This window comes from Pogona vitticeps, chromosome 5, assembly GCF_051106095.1.
Source record: "Pogona vitticeps strain Pit_001003342236 chromosome 5, PviZW2.1, whole genome shotgun sequence".
Lineage (NCBI taxonomy): Eukaryota > Metazoa > Chordata > Lepidosauria > Squamata > Agamidae > Pogona > Pogona vitticeps.
Genome location: NC_135787.1, coordinates 111,306,851 through 111,320,467, shown reverse-complemented (window position 1 = coordinate 111,320,467; position 13,617 = coordinate 111,306,851). Strand labels below are relative to the sequence as shown.

Below are 13,617 nucleotides of genomic sequence, written 5' to 3'. Positions count from 1 at the left end.
TGACCTGTCTCTCTTGGGTGTCCCTGCACAGCATAGCCCATAGCTTCTCTGAATTACTCAAGCCCCTTCACCACAACAATCTATCAAGGGGAATGAAGTCTATAGGAAATATTAAATGACATTTAAAAGCCTTTGAAGAAGTAATGGGCTTAAAGGTAAACTGGATTAAATCAGTAATTTATGCATAAAATTATGATAATGAAGAGAGAAGTAAATTGAAAGACAAATTTGAGGGTAAGTTTTAAAATAGTATTAGATATTTAGGGATAAATATTACTTCAAATTTGCAAGAAGTTATTAAGATAGTAGTAGTACAGTACTTTATTATGGTCTAAGACCAGTAAAACCAAAACAGTATAAAACAGATACATACAGTTATTGTTTCGGGCAGGATAATAAAATTCAATTAAAACATGATAAAACAGCCCCTACTACTGAAATTATTAAGATGAATTTGGATAAAGTGAAAAAGAACAAATTAAGGAACAAATTAAAGGTTATCAAAAGTTGAAACTATCTTGGTTTGGAAAAGTAGGGTTTTTTCCAACATGTAGCTGCGCCCTCCATTCTCAGACATTTTTGTGCCCAGTGTGACATATGGCAGGGGGTGGAATCTTGAATTTGGCCTCCAAATCCTCAAGCTTGTACTAGATAAATTGCTTCCCTGACATGATGTCAGTGCCTTAAAATGATGCTGAAAGTTAGGTCAGGGTATTTTTTTATTTATCTATGGATTAATTAATTCTACATTTGTAAATATACATTGAAAGAACAATTAATAACACTGTGGCTATATGGGAGATTAATTCATGCTACATTCATAAAAGTACACTGAAAGGAAAAATAATAACGCTAGGGATTGATTGGAGTTTTTTAACTTCCAAAGTCTTAAAGATCTCCCTAGGCTAATACGCATTAAATGTTACAAAAAGGAGGGAGCTGACCTCCTTCCAAGAATTCTGTTTTGATATATTAGCTCAGCTCTTGCATATCTTGTTCCTGCCAACTACCATTAACATTCCCTAGAAAACATCAATAAAGGGAGAAGCCCTATAGCCTTAACAAACTTGTTAATGCTTTAGGCAAAAATGATTGGAGCAAGCACAAACTGCTTTTTCTAGATAATACCTCAAAGTAATAGTGAGTCTTCTGTAGTAGCTGAGTTGTCTGATCTGAGATAGTTCTGTCCTGCTGATCAAACACTTACCTGTGCTTTTAGTGTTTACTTCTCCAAGATTTCGTTATGAGCCTGTTTGCCCAAACTTGTCATTTTGTTCAAGTAATGAAGGTAGGATAAAGATACTGCTGTACAGTTTGAGGAATTTTGATACAAAGTTTCATTTTTCAGACATCACATCTCAAATAATTAAATTGGCAAATGCAAAGCTTAGAACGAGCAGAGAGAGAATCCTTCAGAAACTATCATTGGTGTTCACACAGGTTGACATTCTTGTGTAACATAGAACTAGTAAACAGTCTTAGGGATCACACATTATGGGTATCCCATAATTAAAAAAACTAAGGGCTATTAAGTATAATTTCAGAGAGATTAATCAAAATAATTAAAATAATGTATTACCTGTGCTTGCTTATATTATTCTGTGCATATACGTTTTATGATGAAACAACAGTATTAGGGAAGAGCTTTTCCAAAATGCTTAGCAAACTTTTCTGTTTGTTCTTGGGTAAATCAAATATTAACTATTATGGAATTTTGTTGGAGAGTTGCTTTCTGCATATGAGAAGGCAAGAGAGCAGAGCAGAGCTTCTGCTAGTATGCAGAAGGTGAATGGTGAAAGAATAGAAAAGAATATTAATGTTACCCTTCCCGCAGCTGAATGCTTGGTCCCTGTGATTTGAGGTACTGAATGCAGTGTCCCGCTTCACTGTGTTCCTGGATCTTTGGTAAATGGGGTGGTGCCAGCCTACCTTTTAAACTCCCTGGAGGCACTGCCAGATCGATGAAAGCGGAAGTGTTTGGGAGCGGTAAAGCAATCCCCATCAAACTCAATAGGTCCTCTCCCCTTTACCACTTCATTGAGTGTCCCCATTTCAAGATAAAGAAGGCTAAGATGGGTGAGCGGCTATTAGAGGGATATTTCCCAAGTACCATGACAACTGTAAGAAATTGAATTTAAAAAATGAACACTAGAAATGCCTGATGTTCAAGCTGGATTCCAAAAACAGAATCATACTGAAATTATCCAGGGGCTACTGGGGCACAACAAATAATTTCCACAGGAGATCAATCTATCCTTGTTAGATTATAGAAAAGGCTTTAACTGTGAGGATCATGAGAAACTATGGGTTGTTCTGAAAGAAATGGGTGTGCCTCAGCTCTTGATCGTCCTGATGCATAACCTATATTGTGCACGAGAAGCTACCACTAGGACAGAATTTGGAGAGCCAGAGTGGTTTCCTATAGGCAAAGGTGTCAGACAAGGGGACATTGTATTCCCCAATCTATTCAATCTGTATACACACCCAAATCTATCACATGGAAAGGCAGATTAAATTCAGATGAAGGAGGAGTGAAAATTGGTGGAAAATGCATCAATAATTTAAGATGTGTAGATGACATCATCTTACCGGCTGAAAGCTGCAATCACTTGAAACAACTGTGAAAAGTGAAAGAAGAAACTGGCAAAGGAGAACTGCAACTGAATGTTACGACAAAAATCAGAAGAACCACAAAACTTTAATGTCAACAATGAAGAAACTGAAATAGTTTGAGATTTAGTAGACCTTAGTTCAATCATCAATCCATAGGGAGACTGCAGCCAAGAAATGAGAAGACTGAGACTTGGAAGGGCAACAATGAAGGGATGAGAAAGATATGAGGAGACAAAGGCCAAGATTATCCACACTGTTGTATTTCTAATTGCTGTGTATGAGCTGGGCAGTGAAGAAAGCTGATAAGGAAGAAAAAAAGTGATTCATTTAAATTTGGGGTTGAGGGAGAGCTTTGTAGATACCCTGGACTGCCAGAAAGGTGAACAGTGGGTCCTAAAGGAAATCAAGTCTGAATGATCTCTGGAGGTAAAAATATTGAAACTGAGGCTGTCCTATTTGGGGCACATAATGAGAAAGTAAAATTCTCTGGAAAATGGAATAATGCTGGAAAGGCTGAAGGCAGCAGGGAAAGAGGAAAATGAAAAAGGAGATGGGTTGATTCCTTCAAGGAATCACAGGCTTGGGTTTGCAAGAGGTTGTTAAAGACAGGATATTTTGGAGATTGCTCATTCACAGGGTAATGTGTCAGAGGTGATTTGATGCCACATAACAACAAAAGCAACATTGTAATCTGGAAAAAAAAGAACTGGATCTCCAGTGCCTATCTTTCTTTACTCTTTCTGTGGAATTAAGAGAGCTAAGTCATTATGAGGCACTGCAAAACATCCCTGGGACGATAGCTGCTGGACTTTTTAGTGGGTCCCAATCTTCTCCTTCCTTCTACAAGTCCCAACGACCGCAAAATCCAGTCATTTGCTGGAAAGGATTTTAAGTATTTTATTAAAACAAAAATGAAAGAAAATGAAAGGACAGTTAGAAAACGTGAAAAGGTGAACATTCCACCCAAAATGGACTTCTCAGTATCATGTAACAAGAAATTAATGCAGACTCAGAACAAATTCAAAGAAAGTTCAAACTGCAAAATAAGACATTGTATCGAACCTATTCCGTACTCACACTTAACCAGAGTAGGCTGCCGCAGACATGGCCTACTTGTGAAAAAGACAAGAGTTGCAAAGGGACAAAGTTCCCTCTCATGAGTGGATACTGAGACTGAAAGAAACTAGTACTGGGGAGTTTTTTAAATACAGGTTAATGGGTCATTTGGGGTAGTGTGATGCCCCTGATACATAATTACTTTTCATCCTTTGTAATCTTTGTAATCTCCTTTCATCTCTCATCAGGACAATGGATAGTTTTCTCCAGAAAACTATCTTTTATTTCCTCGTGGCACCGTGGTTAAACTGTAGTACTGCAGCCAAAACTGCTCACGGCCCAGGGTTCAATCCCAGATAGTTGGCTCAAGGTTGACTCAGCCTTCCATCCTTCCGAGGTCGGTAAAATGAGTACCCAGCTTGCTGGAGGGGAGCAATGTATCACCTGCATAATTAACTTGTAAACCGCCCAGAGAGTGCTTTCAGCACTATGGGGAGGTATATAAGCAGCACACTTCCCCCCCCCCACAGCCCAGCATTTACATCCCCTGAGCTATGGAAGAGAAATCCTTCTCATGAAACCCAATATTCATAAGAGAATACTTTGAAATGTAAGAAACATGAAGTTCCATTTTCATACTGACCCACTTAGTGAGAGTCCACTAGTCTGGGCAGTTGTACAAACAAAGACTCAACTCATTCCAGCCCATCTTGAACCCCCACAACCAAATGACAAAAATGTGAACCAAAACAAAAAAGTTCAACAAATCCAAACTAACAACTAAGAGATAACTGTCTTCTAGAACAGTGGTTCCCAACCTAGATGTTCTTGGACTGCAGCTTCCAGAAACCCCAAGCACCACAGCTGATGGTGAAGACTTATGGGAACTGCAGTCCAAGAACACCTGGGCCATCCAAGTTTGGGAACCACTGCTCAAAGACTAAGCCATTGGTCAGACTCTACCAAAGGGGGGAAATGACCTTAAAAGCTTATCTGGGTCCACTTTGAAGCATTTTCTGGTAAAGGATAACGATAACAGAAAAATGCCAACTTCTTCTTCGAAGTGTTCATGACAGGAAAGCAAGGTGCAAATTTCTCCTTAATACAATTACCTTTCCATTTGTCCATACAGTTCCCATATGTCCACAGGGTCATACAGAGGTGAAAGCATAATTTTTCAAAAACAGTACTCAATCTCATCACAGAAGTGTTGGCACTGTACATCTGTAGATGTATCTGAAGAAGTGGAAGGCTGTTCATCATCATGATCACTTATCTGAACTTTCAGTGTATGCCAAATAAAACCTATTGGCCTTTTTGTTGTTTTTGATGCAACAGACTACACCTACCCTTCTTGGGAATCTTGAGAGCAATGCTTTATTTTATGTGCTATAAATGTTACCTAATCCTTTTGTCCAATTTTGCAAATGTAAGCTGAAGGCAGGAAATAACTTTGAGGTAGCACAGGAAGTCATTTTAACAAATATTTTCACTCCCTGCAAAAGGTGCTCCCCCTACCCCCACATTCCAGTGGTCAAAAGAAAGGCCAAAGAAAGTGGTAAAAGTGCTCAAAGGATGATGGAAGCACGGACACTGCCTCAGTACCTATTAAGATTTCAGTCACAGTTCCATTCCGCCCACAATGCTAGAAATGTGGCTGATAGTAAACAGTAGTGGCGAAAAGAAAGCTCATGGACAATGGATTGGTCTGTCACAGAAGGCAGAAGAACTGCTTGCCAGTTTTTAAACTGTTGCCAGTTTTTAAAAAGGGTTCTCTACCTTAGTATTTTTTCCTCTCTCGATACAATATTCAGAGTGAGATTGATGGTTTTCCTTTAGTGACACAATCACATAGCCAAATCTGATTGTTTCTGTAATATAATGATGCTATCTTGCTCACTATGGAATCTCTGATTGGCAAGAAGTGCTTAAGCTGCCCAGAGTGGTAGAGTGTACCAGATGGGCGGGATATAAATCAAATAAATAAAAAATTAATAATAAAAAAAATAAAAATGAGAGGAAGATACATCCAAAAATCCACAGCAACAAAGAAACACTGGCTGTGAGCAGCAACAAGAGTAGGGGTTGGGAGAGATAGTGGCACAGTGGTTAAACTGCAGCCGAGCCTCTAATTGCAACCTGAGTTTGATCCCAATGGATTCAGGTGGCTGGCTCAAATCTGACACAGCCTTCATTCTTCCGAAGTCAGTAAAATGAATACCCAGATTGCTGGTGGGCAAAGTGTTATTTGCACAATTGTGCTGGAAACCGCCCCGCGATTGCTTTAGCACTTTGGGGTGATATATAAGTCAAAACAACAGTAAGAAGTTGGGTATTAACTATCTCCCTCAAAGATCAAATACCACACTGAAAAAGTTTGAAAATAATCATTCAGCACAAATCTTTAGCACACTTTTAAGACACGTTAGTGAAAACAAGTAAAATAAATTCAGGAGGATTGCTGTTAATTTTCCATAAGATACAAAGAATATTTAATTCATACCTTTCCATTGTGTTGTTTTTCCTAATTTATTTCTTTTTAAGTCCACATTGCCTCCCACCATCACCTATCGCCTCTTTTACAGGCTGGTATCCAAAAGATATAGGTTGCTTTTACTGCAGCCAAAAGGCTCCATAAAATTTAATAGAAAATACCAGCCTGGATATTGCAATAGAACATTGTTGGACAATTGTTTTTAAAAACCATACCGTTCTGTATCAAATTTTATAGGCTCTTACAGTAGTGTTGGCTCTAAGTCTGTTAATTTAAGTGAAGCAATTCCATTTTATAACACGTTTAGGACAGCAGAAGGTTTGCAGTAACTCATGCAGTGACAGGAAGATTTTTTAACTTAACAGTTTCTGATCATGAATGTCAGTCATAAACTCCATAGCCATTAGGAAGGGGAGGCCCTACACAGAATTGATCCCACCTCTCTGTGCCAATACAAAGGCACTGATAGCATTAAGGAAGAAAGATGAATCTGAGACCACCTGGGCTATAGCTGACAGGCATGGGGAAATCCTAGAAACAGAATGTTGTTAAGTGTAGCTCCATCTCAAAGCCCTGAATGGCCAAACAAAGGGAAAGAAAAAGATTGTGTGGGTAATACTGATCAGTAGTAGGATAGTGGTAGCTTTATTCAATCTCAATTTTGACAGGTGCCACGCCCCCTTTTGGGACCCTGGACCGGAAGGGGAGGGACTTCCGGCGCCTAGGCTGGACCCAGGCCCCTTCCGGCGGAAGGGGTGGTCCGAACGGTGACGTCAGGGGTTGTGGGGGTCCCCGTGGGCCTATAGGGGTCTTTCCCTAGAGGCCGGGGTCCCCCGTGACCCTAGGGGTGCCTGAGGATTGGACCCCGAGGGGTTGTGCCACCCCACGACCCCGTAGGCCAATGGGGAGCGGTTGGAGGTCCTTGGCTAGAAAAGGGGTGGTCGTAGACCATGTCTCGGCTTGCCCCAGCCCCCTGCGTGACGTCAGGGATTTCGGGTGGGCCCGTGAGCCTATAGGAGCCTTTTCCTAGAGGCAGGGGTCCCCCGTGACCCTGGGGTGGCCTGAGGATTGGTCCCCGAGGTTGCGTGCCACCCCACGACCCCGTAGACCAATGGGGAGCGGTTGGAGGGCCTTGGCTGGAAAAGGGGTGGTCGTAGGACATGCCCCGGCTTGTCCCTAGGCCCTGCAAGGGTGGGAAAGCCCCGGGGAGTTTGCTGAGAGGCTATAAAAACGTGGTTCGGGGACACTTCTGCGCGCTCTGTCAGCTCTTTGCAAAGGTCCTGCGGTTTTGTAGACATGGCGGAGAAGGAGAACAAAGTTCCGGAGCCCGTCCATAAGCCTGCGGGAAAAACCAGGAGACGCCTGCAGCCCAAAGCTTATTACAACGGACCGGTGGGGTTCTCTAGCCCCTTGTGTCCATTAGGAAATCCGGCAAGCCTAAAGAATAGCCTACCCAAAGACCCAGAAAAGTTAACAAGAGAAGTCAAGCCTGCAGAAGACGTTTTTGTTTTTTCTGCAAAGGCGAACCCGAAGCAGAAAAACACAAGAAAACTGGCCTGTACCATGTTGTGGGGCGATGAGGAAGATGATGAACAAGGTATAAAAAGAGATTTACCGGTCCATGGCAATGGTCCTGAGCAGCAAGTGTTGGCACAGCCTCCTGATGAAGGTTTTGAGAGTGCTGAAGAAAATCCAAGCTTTCTGGTAAGAACAATTCTCTTTTTAAAAGATGGACATTTAAACCTCTGTTATAAGGGGGGGTGGGGGGGGTGGGGGGGGTGGGGGGGGGGTGGGGGGGGTGTTTTAAAACCGGTAGTTATGGCTATGTTAGTGATGTGGCTTTAAGTTATTTTAAAACTTACTGAAATTATGTTTCATTCCCAAACACAGGATAAGACATTTATCTTGGAAGATGGCCTTGAGTGTGATTGCCTTTATGGTCCCACGGCTCATCTGGAATCATCAGGGTTCATTGTTTCAAGAGAGAAACCATCCTAAATGAATATATAACCTTTAAAAAGCCTGTATTGTGTGTTTCTACCTTCTGTAAAAACTAAAATGCCTGTCCTATATTTTCTGTTATTTAGATGTATGCTTTTAATAAATATGCATTGTAAACCCTCATCGGGGGTAGTCAAATGATGTAACTATTGCATTCTTAGGATTTGAGGTATCAGAGAATGCAGATCTAATGCACTGTCATGTCCTTCTCTGCTTCAGGAGGGAAATTATTATTTCTCACAACATAATAACCAATAAGATATATACTGTATTGTGCTTTTCTGCAAACATTGAGATTTAGATGTATGCGTTACAATATGGACTTTACTGTATATCATAATACTCACTTTATTGTGTTCATAACATGTATTGTGTATTTATACAAGCACTGTGATTTTAAAAAAAAAAAAAATGTATGCGTTACAGCCTCCTTTTAATAAAGATTTTTATCCGGCATACACTGTTCATTTATTAATTTTCCCTTTCTGATTAGCTTTCTAATATCAAAATATCACATTTTTTGTATCTAAATACCCTCCTAAAAACTGAAATCTTTAAAAACAGGGGTCATCCTGCTGACCTGTAAAATAACAGGACCTCTGTGGCTTAGATAAGCATAGTTCTGACGGCCTGCAAAATACAGACACATCTGTTTGAGTAGATAAAAATAGTAACAATCTTAGGATGTGTAGACACTTCCCTTTGTCGTGTTCCCTTTCAAATTAGGTGCCAATGAGATAATGGGTAATCACTGTAAATCATGAAAAACAGCAGGGGTAGACTGCTGTTTCCCTCAGCTAACCACACAGAAACACAGGTCAGCTATTTACAGGCAGGGGTCACAGAATAAATTTATGCCACAAATGTAAAAATGCTTGAATTAAAAAGCAGATGATTTCATTAGAAGTATACAGAAAATCACCCTTAAATGGACTGTAAAGATCATGGATTTTCGCAAAATTTTATAACCAATAATTAAAAGAAAAGAAAAAAAAAAAAGTTATGATAAATGATTAACAAGTTGCCCCTTTTTAAAAATACATGTGAAACTAAATTTCAAAATACAGCATTTGACTCCAAACGAACTCCCCGCCATATTAGGCGGTTGGATCGGCAAACAGACGTTATAGAACCTCAAAGTCACAGCAGCAACAGTTTATGTATTTGTATACATTTAGAATAGTATAAAACATTTTATTTATCACAAGGAAGCAACTCAGTTTGGCTGTAAGGTGAAAAAATAAGTCATTTCTGTTTCCCAAATGAAAATTTCAGACGCTTGAAGGCAGATTTAGTAAGTAAGCTAGAAATAGTGAAGAGCAATAAGTTGAGCAGTAAAAAAAAAAACCCATGTTTTAGTAAATGTCTTTAATACCATTCAAAGTAAAAAAGTTTTCCACGTGTTTATACCCAAGGAAGATTCCTAGAACCTCTCTGTGTGTGTGTGTGTGTGTGTGTGTGTGTGTGTGTGTGTGTGTGTGTGTGTGTGTGTGTTGGGGGTTTTCAAAATTCTTTGAGATTATTATTTCTAAAAGCCCTGTGATTTAAGAATGTATGCGTTACAGCATCCTTTTAATAAAGAGCATAAATCCGCCATACACTGTTCTTTTATTAATTTACCCTTTCTGATTAGCGTTCTAATATCAAAAATATCACATTTTTTTTTTTTGGATCTAAATGCCACTCCTAAACTGAACTCTGAAAGAATAGGGGTCATCCTGCTGATCTGTAAAAAATACAGGACCTCTGTGTCTTAGATAAAACATAGTCCTGACGGCCTGCAAAATACAGACCCATCTGCTTGAGTAGATAAAAATAGTAACAATCTTAGGATGTGTAGACACTTCCCTTTGTCGTGTTCCCTTTCAAATTAGGTGCCAATGAGATAATGGGTAATCACTGTAAATCATGAAAAACAGCAGGGGTAGACTGCTGTTTCCCTCAGCTAACCACACAGAAACACAGGTCAGCTATTTACAGGCAGGGGTCACAGAATAAATTTATGCCACAAATGTAAAAATGCTTGAATTAAAAAGCAGATGATTTCATTAGAAGTATACAGAATTTCACCCTTAAATGGACTGTAAAGATCATGGATTTTCGCAAAATCTTATAACCAAGAATTAAAAGAAAAGAAAAAAAAAAAAAGTTATGATAAATGATAAACAAGTTGCCCCTTTTTAAAAATACATGTGAAACTAAATTTCAAAATACAGCATTTGACTCCAAACGAACTCCCCGCCATATTAGGCGGTTGGATCGGCAAACAGACGTTATAGAACCTCAAAGTCACAGCAGCAACAGTTTATGTATTTGTATACATTTTAGAATAGTATAAAACATTTTTATTTATCACAAGGAAGCAACTCAGTTTGGCTGTAAGGTGAAAAAATAAGTCATTTCTGTTTCCCAATGAAAATCTGTGGACATCAGGATCACTGAGATTTCAAAAACAGCAGCAACAGTTTATGTATTTGTATACATTTAGAATAGTATAAAACATTTTATTTATCACAATGAAGCAACTCCGTTTGGCTGTAAGGTGAAAAAATAAGTCATTTCTTTTTCCCAATGAAAATCTGTCAAGACATATTGAGGCTCCTAAAAATTTGTACAGCATCCTTTTAATAAAGAGCATAAATCCGCCATACACTGTTCTTTTATTAATTTACCCTTTCTGATTAGCGTTCTAATATCAAAGAATCACTTTTTTTTGGATCTAAATGCCACTCCTAAACTGAACTCTGAAAGAATAGGGGTCATCCTGCTGACCTGTAAAATAACAGGACATCTGTGGCTTAGATAAGCAAAGGCCTGGAGGCATCTGTTTGAGTAGATTAACATAGTCACATCCTTCAGCAGGTAGCTGAATAGATAAGACAGCATGTGTATTCTCTTCCTTTCCTTTCAAATGGGTTGTTAATGAGGTGCCATTGTTTCACGGTAATTGTGTATCTTTCAATCCACATCATGATCGGCTGTTGTTTCCTGAAGCAGCATGAGTCGTGATCAGAAAAACTTTTGCTTCCCTTTCAAACGGTATATAAACTAGAGTTTTGAGCTGTCTTTTATCCGATCTTCTCTGTCCCTTGCCAAGACAAGCTAATAGGTGAGTAACTTTATACATCTATGAGATTTAATTCTTTTTAAAAATAGACCTGTCCTTTTTAAAATATGTATTCATTATGTGACTTTTTTTTTCCCTAGGCTTTCAGCATTAATAACTCAACACGCCGAGATGGGTAAGAGATTGTTCTTTTAAAAAAACTTATAGACATTGCGTAGAGTTTTAAATATATATTTTATTTACTGCATGGCAGAGAATATTTTTTTTTGTATTCCAAGCAGCCAGCTGAATAAATAATACCATCTTGATGGCGGGGTCATAGCTTGTCTTAGAAAGGTATTTAAACTTCTTTCCTGCAGGAGACAGAAATATGAAGCATTTTATGATTTTATAGAATAGATATTTATAAGCTGTTATTAAATTTGAATTTAGGAACAATACTTACGGTTATGAATTTCAAATTCCCTTGTCGCTGAGTTACACATGTCATGATATGCCGTGATAGAAAATCCATTTCATTCTCTGCCAAAAGCCGTATCTTCTTCTGAAAAAATCTGATTATGTATGATGCAAAAGATAAAAATGTAAAAATTCTTCCATAATTAATTTTATCCTGAAAAACGTATTGTCCAGTTAAAAAAATTGCAGAATTAACATCTGACAGACTGCTTATCTGTATTTTCGCCAAAAATTCTTTTATGTCTCCTTCCAATTGTATTTGAATCAAAGAGTCTAGATTTTTTAATTGAAGACTCATTTCTGATTTAGCCTCTGTATTTTCAGATTCTCTGCAATTAATTTTGAGATAATTTAGAACCAGACAATACAGCTGTGATTCAATAGCATCCATCTTGCAGTTTTTAAAAACAGGGATGTCAAATGTTCATCAGGCATGCCCTAACATGTTTCTGTTCTCTACAGCCGGGAATTCCAAGGAAAATAGCCCAGCATCCGATGACTCCCTGGGTAAGCTCATTAACATATTGGGGGTTTAAGGAGGACTTTTTTTACTTTTAAAATCCCTAATGATTTAGAAATACTGTTTCTTTTTCAGAGAAATATTTTCGCAACTCTGATGATAATGAATTTTTTACACAAAATCAAGCTGTGGTGCCATCGACTAGCTACAATATACCAAGGACAGACAGGGCCCTGTTTCATAGATATACCTTTAAGAGAAGTGCTAATCAGAGTAAGTGTAATTTTCATGGCAGACCCTTTTTTTACACAGCAGCGATTTTAACAGGGGAGGGAAGGGGAGGCAGCATGGGTGAGTTGTTAGAGAGAGGAGTTCCTGGGGTGTTTTTTCCACGGCTGTGCCCTCTGTTACCATTCTGAGGATTGGAATCCTCTGTTAGGGAAAACCTATGGGGCTCTTTTCAATGCCACACAGGAAAGGACAGCCGTTTTGAGAAGCAAGGGCTTTGAAGTCAGATCAATTTGGGAGCACGAATGGAAAGAGATGGTGAGAAACGACAACGATGTCAAAAATTACCTTGCTACAGCTGATTTTCCAGATCCCTTAGCACCTAGGGATGCTCTCTTTGGGGGTCGTACAAACGCGATCCGTTTGTACTACAGAGCTAAACCGGGAGAGCAAATTCTTTACTATGATTTTACCAGCCTTTACCCCTATGTCAACAAAACTAAAGAGTACCCTCTGGGGCACCCCAAAATCATATATGAGAATTTTGAGCCTGTGACTGCCTACTTTGGTATCGTAAAGGCAAAAATCTCACCACCTAGAGGCCTCTTTTTTCCAGTTTTGCCAGCCAGGATTGGTGGAAAACTTATGTTTGTGCTGTGTGCCGCCTGTGCAGAAAGCAGCCAGAGAACCCCTTGTGAACATACCGATGAGGAGAGAGCTTTGACGGGGACCTGGTGTACTATAGAACTGAATGTAGCCATAAATAAGGGGTACAAGGTTGTGAAAATCTTTGAGGTATGGCATTTTGAAAACAGATCGGATGAACTGTTTTCAGATTACATGAAGCTGCACCTTCGCCACAAACAGGAGGCATCAGGCTATCCCTCGTGGTGTGTCAGCGAGGCAGATAAAAACAAATATATTGCTGATTATGAACAGAAAGAGGGTATAACCCTACGTAAAGATAAAATTGCTGTAAACCCCGCAAAAAGACAGATTGCCAAGCTGTTTCTAAACTCTCTGTGGGGTAAGTTTGGTCAGAGAACGAATCTGCCTAACACTCAGGTGGTCAGAGATCCGGATGAATATTTCAACCTCTTATTTTCAGAGTCTTACAAAGTGTCCATGTTTGAATTTTTGGCGGATGATGCTGTCTGTGTGTCATGGAAACATGCGACTGACAGATTAACCACCAAGGGTAGGAAAAATGAATTCATAGCCTGCTTTACCACAGCTTAT

At 39.3% G+C, this 13,617-nt stretch overlaps 2 protein-coding genes across 6 annotated transcripts in view; both read left to right on the top strand.

The window, feature by feature from the left end:
• Positions 1–13,617, top strand: part of FRMD4A (FERM domain containing 4A) — a 605,541-nt gene that overhangs the window by 179,580 nt on the left and 412,344 nt on the right. The gene's annotated exons all lie outside the window — the stretch shown is intronic.
• LOC140707577 (uncharacterized) lies at positions 7,460–8,620 on the top strand. Its single transcript, XM_078394271.1, has 2 exons — positions 7,460–7,867; positions 8,054–8,620. Exons 1-2 carry the CDS (start codon positions 7,460–7,462, stop codon positions 8,159–8,161), a joined length of 516 nt encoding a protein of 171 aa, XP_078250397.1. The 3' UTR covers positions 8,162–8,620.